This window comes from Neofelis nebulosa, chromosome 1 (genome assembly GCF_028018385.1).
Source record: "Neofelis nebulosa isolate mNeoNeb1 chromosome 1, mNeoNeb1.pri, whole genome shotgun sequence".
Classification (NCBI taxonomy): domain Eukaryota; kingdom Metazoa; phylum Chordata; class Mammalia; order Carnivora; family Felidae; genus Neofelis; species Neofelis nebulosa.
In genome coordinates, this window is record NC_080782.1 from 8,201,534 (window position 1) to 8,215,508 (window position 13,975).

The following is a 13,975-nucleotide window of genomic DNA, read 5'->3' on the forward strand; positions in this document are numbered from 1 at the left end:
CTGTTTCCGATTCTGTGTCTCCCTCTCTCTCTGCCCCTCCCCGTTCATGCTCTGTCTCTCTCTGTCCCAAAAATAAATAAAAAAATGTTGAAAAAAAAAAAATTTAAAAAAAAAAAAAAAAAAAAAAAAAAAAAAAAAGAATTTACATAATACAATCAACAAGCTGAATCTCTGTTCTCACTTGTTACACACGCACACACTCATACTCAGAATTTAAGTTCTGCCACAAATACATGGTCTGTAACTTTTTTTTTTTTTTAGTCTGTAACTTTTTTAAATTAGCAGTGTACCCTGGGACCTTTCCATGTGAGAACTTGTTGAGCTACCTTAGTTTTTAATGGATGCATAGCACTCTGCACTGAGGACACCTGTAATTTATGAATCCATTTTCTTATCTACAGACATTTGGTCTGTTGTCAGTTTTACTTTGTTACAACCACACTTGCTTGGAATATTTTATAAATGTATAGAAGTCATTTCTGTTACAGAAATCTTTTCCTACCTTTTCATTTCGATTTGGCTTTTGAAAACAGCAGTTGAGGTCACTGAAAATTTTTGATACAAGGCCATAGGGAGTGCTTAAACTAATATACAAGTTCTGGTTAGAAGGAAAATCTCAGCTGTTTCCTCATGGGCCCCATTTCTGTTCTTGACTTTTCTGAGTAAGAGGATGAGGGGATGGCGGTGCCTACACCCACACTTGATCTTTTTATCCCTTCATGGCCAGACCCTTAGTCTGTGTTGTTTCAAAATTGGTTGTTAGTGTGCTATTCATGTTATTAGAGCCTTTACTCTTCTGGAAAGTCCTCTTAATTTCAAATTGTATACCCTTGAACTGAAACCTTTTATTTTTGTGAGCAGACTCCATGAATTTTAGAATTCTCGGTTCAGAAAAATTCCCCGTGTTGTAATTTGGAGGTCTTTAATGTAGATTTTTTTCCTTTTCAAACATCCAAGCTCATTCAATAGAAACAAGTCAGTCTATAGAGAATCTAAGCTCTCAACATGAGTGTGTGATGTTGACTCACTATTTTTATGCTTAGTTCACCGTGTTGGGTTTTTTTGATGTAGTATTGTATCGTATTGCCTAGTATAGTGTTTAATGTAGTAAGACAGCCTTGCAAAGACTAAATATTTCAGTGGCTTTCACTTTACCGCTGTTTAATCGAGGCCCTGAGTTCATGGTGAGCGTTATAACCACATGCTGTCTTGCTCTTTTTGCTAGGCCGTATCTACAAGTGCTTGTTTACTGGCTCCGTGAGCTCACTACTGACACTGCCACTGGACATGCTGTCCACGTGAGTACTGAACCTTGTGAAGCTGGAAGGCTGCACAGCACGGAGAGTGCTCGTTTCTCCTGCACACATCTATGTTTCTTACAATTTGAAAATTCCTTTTGTTCCGAGGACAAAAAGTAACTTATGTGTCTTAGTCTGACAGTTATAGGTACAGAAGAAGTGGCTGGCAACACGTACGTGTTTGTTTAAAAACAGATATGTTTTAAAGGACTGTTTTGTAACCGGGGGGCGGGGGGGCACCTCTTAAATGGGCTCATGCAATGTGAGATCTATGCCGCTGTGTTCCTGTGCTGAGAGTTCATTTAAACATGTATTTTTAATGACATAGGCATTTGAATACAAATTTTTTTAAATGTTTCTTGTGATTATTAGAATATGGACTCTAAAAAAACTTGTTCGTGGTCATTGTTTTACTGTATCTTGATTTGACATCAAGCATCGTAATAGCGTTTTTGGGGGGAAAGACGTGTGTTTTATTACTGATGTCAGAATTAGAAATGCTGTAAATGATTAACTGTATCAGGATCACTAGAATATTCAGCCTACCAAAATTGCACCTCTATTTGCCAAATCTTTTGTACCCAGTTGACCTTAGGTTCCTGATCCTTATGTCAGTGAGAACAAAGAACAGTATCAAACCCTTCTGTGAACAAGAGTATTCAGAGTATGTTACCATAAAAATAAGTCACTCGGCAAAAGGAGAGAGAGAGCAAGCTGTATTTCCAATAGAAAAGAAATTAGGAATTCTTTGAAGTCTCTTGCGTCTGCATCATTACTTCTAATCATGTTTCTAAATGTTTAGAAACATTGGTTGTGTCTGTGACTCGGTTTTTCTACTTGCTGGTTGTACCTTTTTGGGTAGAACAGGCAAGGTACTTCATTTCTGTCTGTTTCTTTGGCAGTATAGGGAATAATAGGTTTTCATTGAAGGTTTTCAGCTTGAGCCTTATTTACATTAGAATTGTTTTTTGTTTTCATTTTTGAAGAACAGCTGTGATAAAGTAATTTTTAGAAGTAGACAAAGGCCTCTAAATAGGGCACTGATGGCTGTGGCCATGACAAAACAGGGAAGCAGTAATTTAACACACTTGAAAATCTGGAACTAGTGTAAGGAGATAACCCTTTGTGTAAAAATACAGGCCTTTTGTGAAATGATGCCGTAGAAACCAACAGGATAGTGATCCCTTTTCTGGACATCAGATTTTTAGCTCAGCCGTCCAGAGCATGGTCTTAGTATAGAAGTTTAAAAAGTCTGTCTTAAATGGCTCAGCTGTCATTTGTGTGTATGACATAGTTCACCTCTGACTTTCAGTTAGGAATTGTGTACAAAGCAAAGATGCATATTAGAAGTAGTGAGAGAGGTCAGAAAAAGCAAGGGGTGACTGCTAAGTGGGATGGAAGTCTTATTTTCATAGGTATAAACTAATGAAAGAACCATTTCACGTAGGGAAGGCTTATTCCATTTAGTTTGGACTGAAATTCCGTAAACCATTATAGTTTATGAGTGTGTGTAGTAGAGGCCAGTCAGTATCTCAGTTGTTTAGAAAAGTTGGCTTGAGTTCCTATCTGGACAGTTTAATGAAGTAGAGAGATACATTATTTTTCTCATGGTTTCTGTTTTAATGGCTAAGTTAACATTTACCAAAGCCTGAATTGGGAGGCATCGGCTATGTGAAAAACAGGTGTTTATGGAAGCCGTGTCGGTGAAAATGCCAGACAAAGTTTAGTACTTTACTAGCTACCTTCACTTCTTATTGGTAGAACCGTTGAACAGCTGGTTATTTGGCAGGTGTGATCACTTAGGTGATACAGAGAGGTAGTTGGTTGTAACAGAAGGAACCCTAGCATTGGAATACGGTGTCTGTAGCTGGACGTTTTTTGGTGACCTTGGGCAAATCACTGGAAATTTCTGAACCCGTTTCCTCATCTGTAAAGTCAGGAAGATCATGCCTCAGGGATTTGGGTGGGCTATTCAAAGATTAAATTCACATATAGCCATAAAAACTCCATGTGAATTTTGAGTACTTGTGGTAGTGTTATAGCAGAATTATCCCCAAAGCTCAGAGCCGTTGCTTGCCTTATATTGGCAAGCTCCCCTTTTCTTTCTAACCTGATTGGTTGGTGAGCCACCAGAATTGCCTTTGAGACACTGCTGATTAACGAGAAGAACACCGAAGGCATGGATGGGGGGGATAGTCAAAAGAAATTGTAAACAAGGTTTGGTTTGATAATTCCATGCTGCCTTTTACAGTTTGAAGAATTGAGCCAGTTTTCCTGAAAGCAATTTTAGCTAAACTACTTTTTTTTTTTTAATGAGCATTATTTAATTTTCTCTATAGGATTAATTTTATTTCTGCAATTTTACTTTAAATTTCTTAATATTGTAGCTGCTGCTTATATATTCTGTAGCTAAGTTCTCCAGATCATCTCTAGGCACAACATACTAAAGCAGTTAATTACTGCTTTAAAACATACTGCCCCCAAAACTTACTGACTTAAAACAACAGTAATTTTGTTTGCTCATAATTCCGGGGGCCAGCAGTTTGAGCTGAGCTCAGCTGATCAGTTCATCTGTTGGGCTTGCCTCAATTACTCATGTGTTGCCCTGGGTTCGGATGGTCTAGGATGGCTCTGGCTGGGGTGCCGTGGTTCTCTTCCACGTGGCCTCTCATCTCGCAGAAAGCCAGTGGGGCTTCTGTAGGTGGTGGACACAGGGCAGCATTCTAAAAGAGTGAAAGTGGAAGCTCACAAGCTGTCTTCTAGGCGCTAAACTCAGACAGCCTCTCCTTCATCCAGGCAGTTCACAGAACCAGCCCTGACTCTAGATAGGAGGGAAAAGAACTCTACAAAGGGTTTGTTACTGTTTAAAACTGACGTCAGACAGTTGTTATGCTTATTGCTGGTGACAAGTAGAGAGTAGAGAAGGGGGTGTTTTAGTCCCAAGCTATCAAAGTTTTAATAATCTGAAGGGTTCCTTAACTCAGGAGTGGTTAGCATTCGTCTTTTGATTGGGATATATTCCAGATCATATCTGTGGGCCACATCAGTTCTTTAAGTTTGGAGCTTGTAGGCTGAGATTGCTCAAATGGATCCTTCTTCAGACTTTCCATGGAGGAAAAAAGTCATTCCATTCTGATGGAAGATTTTCCTAAGGCCACCAAGATTTTTGAGTTATCCTTGAATTATTCTGAAATCAGACGTAGGCTGGGGAAGGACAAGCCCTTTCAGAGAGGGAGAGAACAAAGAGGCCTTTGGTGTCATGATAATGTATTTTCATGTACGACTGTAAAGGAACCGTAGTGTCTTTCTGAATTGGTTGAGGGACTACCGGTATGTTTGCAGTTGCCATCAAAATTCGATCTGCTTTCTAAGTGACACTTGTCTAAAGTGCGTTACAGACTTTGTCTTATACGCTGCACAGGGAGTATCTCTCGGCCTTTCTTGGGCATTGTCATTAGGCCTTTCTGGAGGTGCTTCTGTCCCTTTCTGTTTTACTGGTTATCTTCATGTGTGTGGGTCTCAGCCAACCAAGTTTGTTAAACTTGTGTGTAAAGTAAGGATGAGAGTCTCCCTGAGGGTTGGACAGTCACTCACCTCTAGTAAATTGTGTGTACGTTCGGCTGCTTTTGGTTTTTTGCTTTTTGCCTGCCTGTTTCTAAGCCATGTTCATAGAGAAGCTAGGTAGCTAAGTTCTGTGTAGTTCCTATGTTATTCTTTGCTTATTAAAATAAAAACACACATAGTAGAAATGTAGAAAAAAATATATTTGGCCAACTTACAAGATAGTTAGAATTTCACCATTCTCCGAAGTCATTCTCAGAGGCCGATTTCACCCAGAAGATGATGACTTCTTTTTCTGGCCATTCTTCTGACATTTAAACGTAAGATGAAATGTTGTTACCTTTGTTTTCTTAATTTTAAGTGTTCTTTGGAGTAATTCTCTATAATTTTTTTTTAATAGGGACAATTTATTGGCGGATTGTTTGCAGGGTTGTTTCGTGGTGACGTGCACGCTGTGTGCATTCATCAGCCTCGTGTGGTTGCGAGAGCAGATAGTCCACGGGGGGGCACCGATTTGGTTGGAGCATGCTGCCCCAGCCTTCAATGCCGCTGGGCACCACCACAATGAGGTAACTCCCTCGCCCCCGGTGAATCTATCTGAGTAGGATGTGGGAATTACTGTCACCTTCTGAGACCTAAACCCTTGACTCCTGTGCCCCTCATTCAGAAGCAGGACAGTGAAAAGGTTTGGGAGAAGATTAAGGGAGACGCAAAAAGCCAAAAGAAGGCTACTTTTCCTTTGCCTCTTAATTTTCTAGTGAGATTGGGAACAGTGGTGAGGGTGTACCGAGGCGCTCTTGCATTCTCTCTGCCTGGATTGACTGCTTAACGCTGGCCTGGGAGTTACCATGTGTACTTCCTGGATATGATGCTGATGTTCCGCCTGGCACTAAGGAGGCTGCATACCTCCTGGGCTCATCAGTTTCTTCGTATGTAAATTGCTTGTGTTTCCTGCTCCCAGTAGCAACATTACCAAAAGTAGAAAAATCGGAACCCTGTTAACAGTCTGGTGCATTTTCGCTGTTTCTTGATGAGAGATGCCATGCTTAGTGTTAGATACAGGAGCATTTGCTGGAAGTATTAAGAGAAAGAGGATGAGGTAAATGATTTTTAGTGTCTTGCTTGCTGAGAAATTCTGGGGCTGACAGTGTCAAAATATTAACTACTTACGTTCGAAAACTACTTACACTTCATACAGTTTTGTTATGAAAAATTGACTCTAAGATACTCAGAATGATAATTAACAACTTAATTTTTCATTTAAGGACCTTCTGTGTCCGTGTGTAGCTTGGTCTCCTCAAATTCTGACATTCTTTTTAAAAAAATTTTTTAACGTTCATTTATTTTTGAGAGAGAAAGCATGCAGGAGCAGGGGAGGGGCAGAGAGAGAGGACAGAGAATCTCAAGCGGGCTCTGCACTGTGAGTGCAAACCCCAACGTGTGGCCTGAACCCACGAACTATGAGATCGTGACCTGAACCAAAGTCGGACGCTCAACCAATTGAGCCACCCAGGTGCCCCCAAATTCAATCATACTTTTTTCTTTACAGAGGTAAGAGTGTAACTTCTAGCAAATCACACATGCAAGATGTGAGACTAGAAAGAAAAGATACTTCTTATGTAGCATTACTACACTTATGGTCGTACCTCATATTTTGAAGCATTTAATGCAGTTTTTTAAGAATCTTTATGGACTCCATGGGGGTTCAGTGTTTTCCTTAACTGTAGCTGTGTCTTTGCATTTGGTCGGTAGCAGAACTTAGTAAGAGCCAGAGGAGAATGCATGCGGGAACTGACAGCGTCCATATGGATAGGTTCACCTACTGAGCAGGAATTAGACACCTTTTCCTCAAGTATTTAACTGATAACTGAGAATTAAGTTCTATATCTGTACGGGTGTAAACGAATAGGTAATGAGTAAAACTATTTTCGTCCCTGAGATGGTCACTGAAGGCAGTAAAGAAGAATTGCCACCCTTTCCCAGAGTTGGTTGTGGGGTTTGAGTCTCCTCATGAGCTGCCCCCGCCACCCTCCAGGGGAATCTGAGTTCTCTTTTCCCAGAGGTGAAGAATGGAGTTGGACGGGTACCCAAAGACACTAAGAAATAGAGAAATTCAGAATGATCAGATAAGGTCACCACCAAATGAGATGGTGGCTCAGGAGACAGAGGTCATCCTAATAGTGGCTCCCCAGGTCCAGGTTCCACCAGAGCCTTCTGGGCTTCCCCCGGATGGCCTTGATGAAGACTGGAACACGTTGAGATCATTCCGTTGAAGGAATCCTCCCAACCCTGTAGCCTCCAGGCAGAGGTGGCAGCTGGGCTCAAGGGTGTCCTCACACCTCTCCAGGATCTTGCTGGACAGTGGCTGAGACCCAGTGTTTACACAGAGGAACAGACTGGAGATGCTGGCGTACGAGTAACTCCAGGTTGTCTTGCCTGAGGAGCTCAGAGCGCAGGTGCAGGGATGGCAGCCTGGGGCCAGAATCCCTGGTTGAGTCTCATTGCTCCTTCTTGCTCAGCCTGCATGAGAAGTAACCAGAGTTCTCTTGTTGCAAGATCTGACTGCAGTCGTGGGAAGTCTAACCTTGGTTTTCCTTGAGTTTGCCTTTGACTAGTTGTAATAATAAATCAGAACTCAGGTCTGGATCTCTTTTGGCTGATGCAGCTCTGTTTCCTGAAACTGTGAACTCCAGCAGTTTCTCTCTCTCCTGTTGTTAAGACAGTCAGCCTGCTGCTTATTTTTGCTCTGCTGAATGCCTCCTTTTTTGCCTCCTTTTGTGACATGTTTTAACGTACTGTTTTTATGTATACAAAGGGAATGTTGCTTTAACTTTCTGAATTCTCCATTCTCGCTTTGCTGGCATGAATAGAAGCTTCTGTAACCACACCAGTAACTCATTTGGGATGTGCTTGAAATGTTAAAGTTTGGTCCTCAAAAAAAAAAAAATGTTTAAAGGTGAAGAAGGATTATGGAATCATGCGTTCAGAATAGCCAGCCAGATTTGTTAACCCATTTCCTGTGCTGTTTTTGTGAAATCCCTAAATTGTACTGAATGAATATAGACACTGTGATGTGAATTCACGCTCTTATATACTGAGTTGATCCAAAATCAGATACTTGTAGAAAAGGTGACTTTGAGAGGTGTGTTTTGGAATTTTAACAGTGTGTGTGTTTATTAGTTTTATTTTTTTAGCAGGAAGAGTGCTGTTTGGAAATAGAGCAAAACTGAGACAAGTTAGCTAAATTTCTGGGCTTCTCTGTCACTTTAGGCTCCAGCGGGAGGCAATGGTGCTGAAAATGTGGCCCCTGACCAGCCTGCTAACCCGCCGGCCGAGAACGCGGTGGTGGGAGAAAACCCTGATGCCCAGGACGATCAGGCAGAAGAAGAGGAGGAGGACAACGAGGAGGAAGAGGACGCGGGCGGGGAAGACGCAGCCGATGCCAACAACGGGGCCCAGGGTAATGGCCGCTGGCCCATCCTTCTGCTCCCTCCATGACCGTGAACCCACTTCCAGCTTTCCTTGAGGAGAAGGACTAGAATTTTCAAAATTTTATGGGCTTGGAGTTGTATTTCCGGCCTGTTTTTACTCTGTTTGGCAAACTTGCATTTCTGGATATACATACGTGTAATTTTTTTTTTTTTCCTGTGAAGCAGGGTACATTTTGTGTTTTATTTATGTATTTAATGTTTATTTTTGGGCGAGTGCAGGTGGGGGAGGGGCAGAGAGAAGGGGACAGAGGATCCTAAGCAGGCTCTGTGTTGACAGCAGCAAGCCTGATGCAGGGCTCAAACTCAACGAGCCACGAGATCGTGGTCTGAGCCCAAGTGGGATGCTTTACCAACTGAGCCACCCAGGCGCCCCACGTTCTGTGTTTTAAAATCCTGCTTTACATGGGACTTTTTTAGAATGAATAGGAAGAAGTTACTTGTAAGTTGTAGTAGATCCTAGGTTGTTTTTTTTTTTAAAGGAATTTGATACAGATATACTTTATTCCTTTCCATTTCTATTAAGTCAGCACAGCTTTTTATATCAAAGAAGAATTCTTGAGGTGTACACGGCAGGCCAGATGCCATTAAGGAGGCCATTTCTCTTCTTTTCTAGCAGTTTGTGACTCCAGAAAGTTAAGAAAATCCAAGACTGTGCCCGCCAGCCTGCTATATCGCTAGCTCACCACCTCCATTTCCCCCTCTTGCCCCAGAGTTTTCCTGTCAAGCACCATACTGTGTCTAGGCCCACTTGACATTGCTGACATCAGAGTGCCTCCCGGGCGCCGGCACTCGGGTCCCTGCCTTCATGGAATTTCTGGTCTCTGTGAAGAAGCAGGAATACCCAAGTGAACAAGTACCTCGTTACACATTGTGATAAGTGTGCAGGTTGCTCTGAGGATGCTCTTGGGAAAGACCCGTTTTAAGTAGGTTCTCCGGGTAGCTCAGAGTCGGTGACAGCTGAGACCTCGAAGGATGAGAAGCGAGTTGGGTCATGGGAGCAAGGGGCCTTCATCGGGAGGGGCGAGTGTGTGTTCACAGGCCCTGAGAATGTGGCCCTGCTGCCACCCTGATGCAGCCTCCATTTCCCTGTCTCGGTCCAGCACAATAGCTCCTAACGAGCTGCTGTTCCCTGCTCTCGCCCCACTGTATTCTCACCGCACAGAATGTTCCTAGTGCCTCCTGCCTTAAATCCTCGTAGTGGTTTCTCCGTCGTACTAAAGAAGAAAACATAGTCCAGTTTTACCTTCCCCGCTTGTATGATTGGACCTCTGTCTGCCTTTCATACTGTCTCTTGTGCCACCCTCCCCCCGTGAAGAAGTCTTGTCCCCTGCCTTCCTCACCTTTCTCAAGTTTGCCAGATTGATTCTGGTTTAGTTCCTCTCTTTCACATAATCGTATTTATTGCCTTTCCAACACTTAACCACAGTCTAAAATCAACTATGTATGTGCTTCATTTGTTTATATGTGTTCTTCCTGCCTAACAGGCAAGTAATGTGGTTCAGCTTCTCATCGCTGGTTTACAAAACACCAAACTAAAATAATGTGTTTTATTGTTTGTGGTTCAGGTTCCATCAGTAATCTTTAAATGACAATTATATTTCCAGATGACATGAACTGGAATGCTTTAGAGTGGGACCGAGCTGCAGAAGAACTTACGTGGGAAAGAGTAAGATTCTTTCATGCATTCTAGTGTTGTTTTTAATTATTTTAATTATTTGAGAAAGAGCACAGGGCAGGGGCGGAGAGAGAACCCAAGCAGGCTCCTCACTGTCCGCGCGGAGCCCAATGCAGGGCTTGAACTCACGAACCGTAAGATCATGATCTGAGCTGAGATCAAGAGTCGGAAGCTTAACTGACTGAGCCACCAAGGTGCCCTGCATTCTAGTGTTTTAACCTGAAACTGTGTTTTAAAGTCAGCCATTTTTATATTTATACACTAATTTTGTAGTCAACATTTGATGGAGACTGTGAACTTTAATTTCTAGAGAAAAGTAATGTATTGTTTGTGGTGAAAATATTAAAAATATAATCATTACTATTTTTCTATTTTCTGGCCTTTAATACAAACACATTGTGGACTTTTGGAAAATGAAGTAACAGTTTAAATGAAGTATTATTCCGATACTGCAAGTTGATAGGTCCTGAAATCTTGACTGGCTCCATAGCTAATGTAAGAAGTAAACCCAAGATGGAATTGTTTGATTTCATAATCATAAGATTTAGAATAAAAGGAGGCCCAGATATAAAACTCTAGTAAGTTTTTTACTCGAAAATGGTAAGCTGTTTTAGAAAGTAGTGGGTAAGGATTATGTTTACAGATAATTGAAAATGAGCCTTTTTTATAAATAGAAAAAAAATCCTGTTGCATCTTTAATTCATGTATATTGTTATTTATTTTAGATGCTAGGACTTGACGGATCACTAGTTTTTCTAGTAAGTAAAGCCAATATTTTTTAATAATAAGAGTTGTGACTTAATTATCTTGATGACTCAGCAGTTTCAAATTTACAGTATTATGTGCTGGCTTTTTTACGCTAAAGGTCAGCATGCCCTGTGCCTTTTGATTACTTGATATGTTGAAGAAAGTCTGTTTTGTGTATTGAAAATATTGGCAAAGAACAAAGGTAATAGCATTTAAAAAGGTAATTATTGATTACTTGATTTTTAGAAAACAAAATGAAATACAGAATTGTAGTTAAGAAGAACTTGATCTTTTTTTTTTTTTTTTTTTTGGTCTTTTTAAACTTTGCAGTATATTAATTCATGCCTGAACTGGTGAAAATAGAGCAGCTTTGCAGTGTTCCCGGTGAGAGGCCCATTTTCATGTTAGGTTTCCACTGTTTGCCAAACCTCACCTATCTTCTTTACTTACTGGTAAAGAGTACAGCTCAGAGGTGAGGAATAGTTCCTTAAAGGAGAAGTGATGCTCTTTTCAGGTTCTGTAATATGAAATCACTTGGGATTTTTGAGTATTAAGATGACTTTAGCTGCATGGGGAAGATTCCCTACTGCCTCAAACAATCATGTAAGGTGACGGTCATCTTGGAGGTGCTAATACGTAGTAAGTAACTGTGGGGTGGATGAATGGCCAAGAGGGAATGAGTATTCTAAGACCTCCACTGAGAAAACCGGGGTGCCATAGGGAAAAAAGGGACCGAGGAAGATCAAATGACCTTGCAGAAACCATGAGAACAAAATGGGCAGTGGAAAGAAGCACTGTGCAGTTTACATTCATAAAAAGTTCAGAATTAATGTGATTTTTCAATTTTCCTCCATTTGGAAATTTTCAGTGTCATCTGATTTAAACGAAATCTGGGTATTTTTTGTGAGAATCTGTAATTTGTAGTGGCTCCTTTGTGAAGAGGAAATGTTTATAGATTGATTTTTTTTTCCCTACATGTAACATTATGAACTTGAGCCTTATTAGGCTTAATTGTATGAGCTATGTAATGAAAAATAAGTTGCACATAATTTCTGAAATGAAATCTCAACATTCTAGAGTGAAAATTCCAGTCTCCTAACTAAGTGGAGTAGTCTCGTTAGACATATATTATGAACATACAGAATTGAGTATGTTTTATTAATGGCTCTTTTCTTTTAGGAACATGTCTTCTGGGTGGTGTCTTTAAACACACTCTTCATTCTTGTTTTTGGTAAGTGGTGTTTATACTGTTATTTATGGTAATAAGATAGTTGTTTCTTTGGAGCCTTGTTATGGGTTTTGTTTTTGTTTGTTTTTAAACACAGGGACATACGAAATGGTTTCAGATAGTTATCCTGTACTGGAAGGCCCCACCCATACAGATAACTTTTCTTTCCTAAGCGACATTGACTATAGTTACCTACCATCTCTGCTTCTTTGGGGCATTTCCATCTCTTTTTATAGAAGCTGGTTTTAGACTGACTTGAGAATAGGCATCATCCTGTCTCTGGAACCAGTTTTGTGGTGATTATCTGTGTGTTCTTCCCTTTGGCAGAAGATCTTGTTTCCTCTCTCAGAGTCCTATCCGAGGCCTTCCCAGAGACCCTGGCTTGGGAGCTGTCACCAGAGGTGGATATAGGCTTGAGGAGAAAAGTGAACCTTTCCCAAGTGTGAATTTCCTTTAGAACCAAATTCCAGGAAATGCAAAGTCATTTCCAAACACTTTGACAACTGCAACTGTGAGGATTTTGTGACAACCCATGAGTCCCTCCTGTTGGGAGTGATTAGAGAAAGGAAGATGGGTGAGGAGACAGAATTCACAGGTTTTTCTGCTTTGAGAAAGATGTAATTCCTGCACCTCTCAAGGGAAAGGAAGTGGAGTCTGATAGAATTAGGCTGTTAGATTGTGCTTTGATTTGTGTCTCATAGAGACACCTCAGGCTACACATCTCTTGATAGGGCTGATCTTTGAGAAATTCCTTCTTTCTGCATGTGCGTTACCCCTTAATTCTGCTAAGGAGGGGCAGTATAGATTTCCCAGTGTTCTTACACTTTATTCTAAGTTATTCGTTTTGGGTTGCCAACCACGTTGTGACTCAGAAAGCAGTTAGGCCTTCAACGGGAAGTGTTGAAGTGTTGTGAAGAAGACATTGAATGTGTAGACTTGAGAATGAGACAAAAAACTAATTTCTGAATATCATCTATGAAAGAACAAAAAACATTTAAAGGTATCTTGTTGAAACAAAATAATCTTGAAAAAGTTCCATTGATTCTTAATTTTTTGTAGCTATTGAAGATGGTGCAAATTGATAGGAAGCTCATTCTTTGTTTCCTTTTGCGAGGGTTGGGGTGGGGGGGTGGAAACATGAAAATGAAGATTATTCTGCATACATTCTTCATTATGTAAAATAATTGATACGTACATAGAGTGTGAAACTGTTCTGATTCTTTGAGAGAAAAAATGATGTGTAGATTTTGTCTTTGTTCTTGGCAAGAAAAGCTTAATGCTGAATTAATGTTTGGAGGAACAAGTGGCCTTTAAAACATGAATTATAGTGGGGCACCTGGCTGGCTTCGTCAGAGGAGCGTGCAACTCTTAAACTTGGAGTTGTGAGTTGAGCCCCGCACTGGGTATAGAGATGACTAAAAAATATATAAATAAACTTAAAAAGAAAACATGAATTATAGAAACGGGAGCACTCATTTATGTAAAACAAATCTAAGTAAAATTTTTTTTTAATCCAGCCTCTAAGCTTATGCTATAAAAAAAGTTGTCTTCGTATAAAACCTGTATATATTATACTTAGGATCTTTTGAAATGAACCAAGAGGTTTTCCTCTTCTTAGGAATATACTTTTCCTTAAAGGTGAATGGTCACTGGGATTAAGCACACTCCCATTTCTTTTCTACTTTAGTTGCTCTGTTGGAATTTTCCACCTCCATTTTTGGACTCTTATGGTCATGTACTTTGCAGAATTATAGCCTTATTATGCAGCTGTGTCCTAGTAGAAGGGAATGATACTGAGAAACTGACCTTAATTTCAGGATATTTATCTGGTAGTTGCTGTGTAATTGGATAGAAATTGTTAACAATTGGTGCTTCTCAGGAGCCTATTTGAGTCATCATCAGAGCTGGGTGTGAACAAAATAGGAAAAATTCTGCATATAGTTTTTTCTTACTCTTATAGGAATTTCTCGTGCTT

At 40.5% G+C, this 13,975-nt stretch overlaps 1 protein-coding gene across 2 annotated transcripts in view; it reads left to right on the plus strand.

Annotated features, from left to right (window-relative positions):
- MARCHF6 (membrane associated ring-CH-type finger 6) overlaps positions 1-13,975 on the plus strand; it is a 76,552-nt gene that overhangs the window by 27,330 nt on the left and 35,247 nt on the right. For both annotated transcript variants that reach the window (XM_058715631.1, XM_058715638.1), the window contains exons 5-10: positions 1,226-1,298; positions 5,260-5,428; positions 8,130-8,319; positions 9,955-10,016; positions 10,751-10,783; positions 11,952-12,003. In XM_058715631.1, coding sequence (XP_058571614.1) covers positions 1,226-1,298; positions 5,260-5,428; positions 8,130-8,319; positions 9,955-10,016; positions 10,751-10,783; positions 11,952-12,003 — 579 coding nt within the window. The remainder of the gene's footprint in view (positions 1-1,225; positions 1,299-5,259; positions 5,429-8,129; positions 8,320-9,954; positions 10,017-10,750; positions 10,784-11,951; positions 12,004-13,975) is intronic.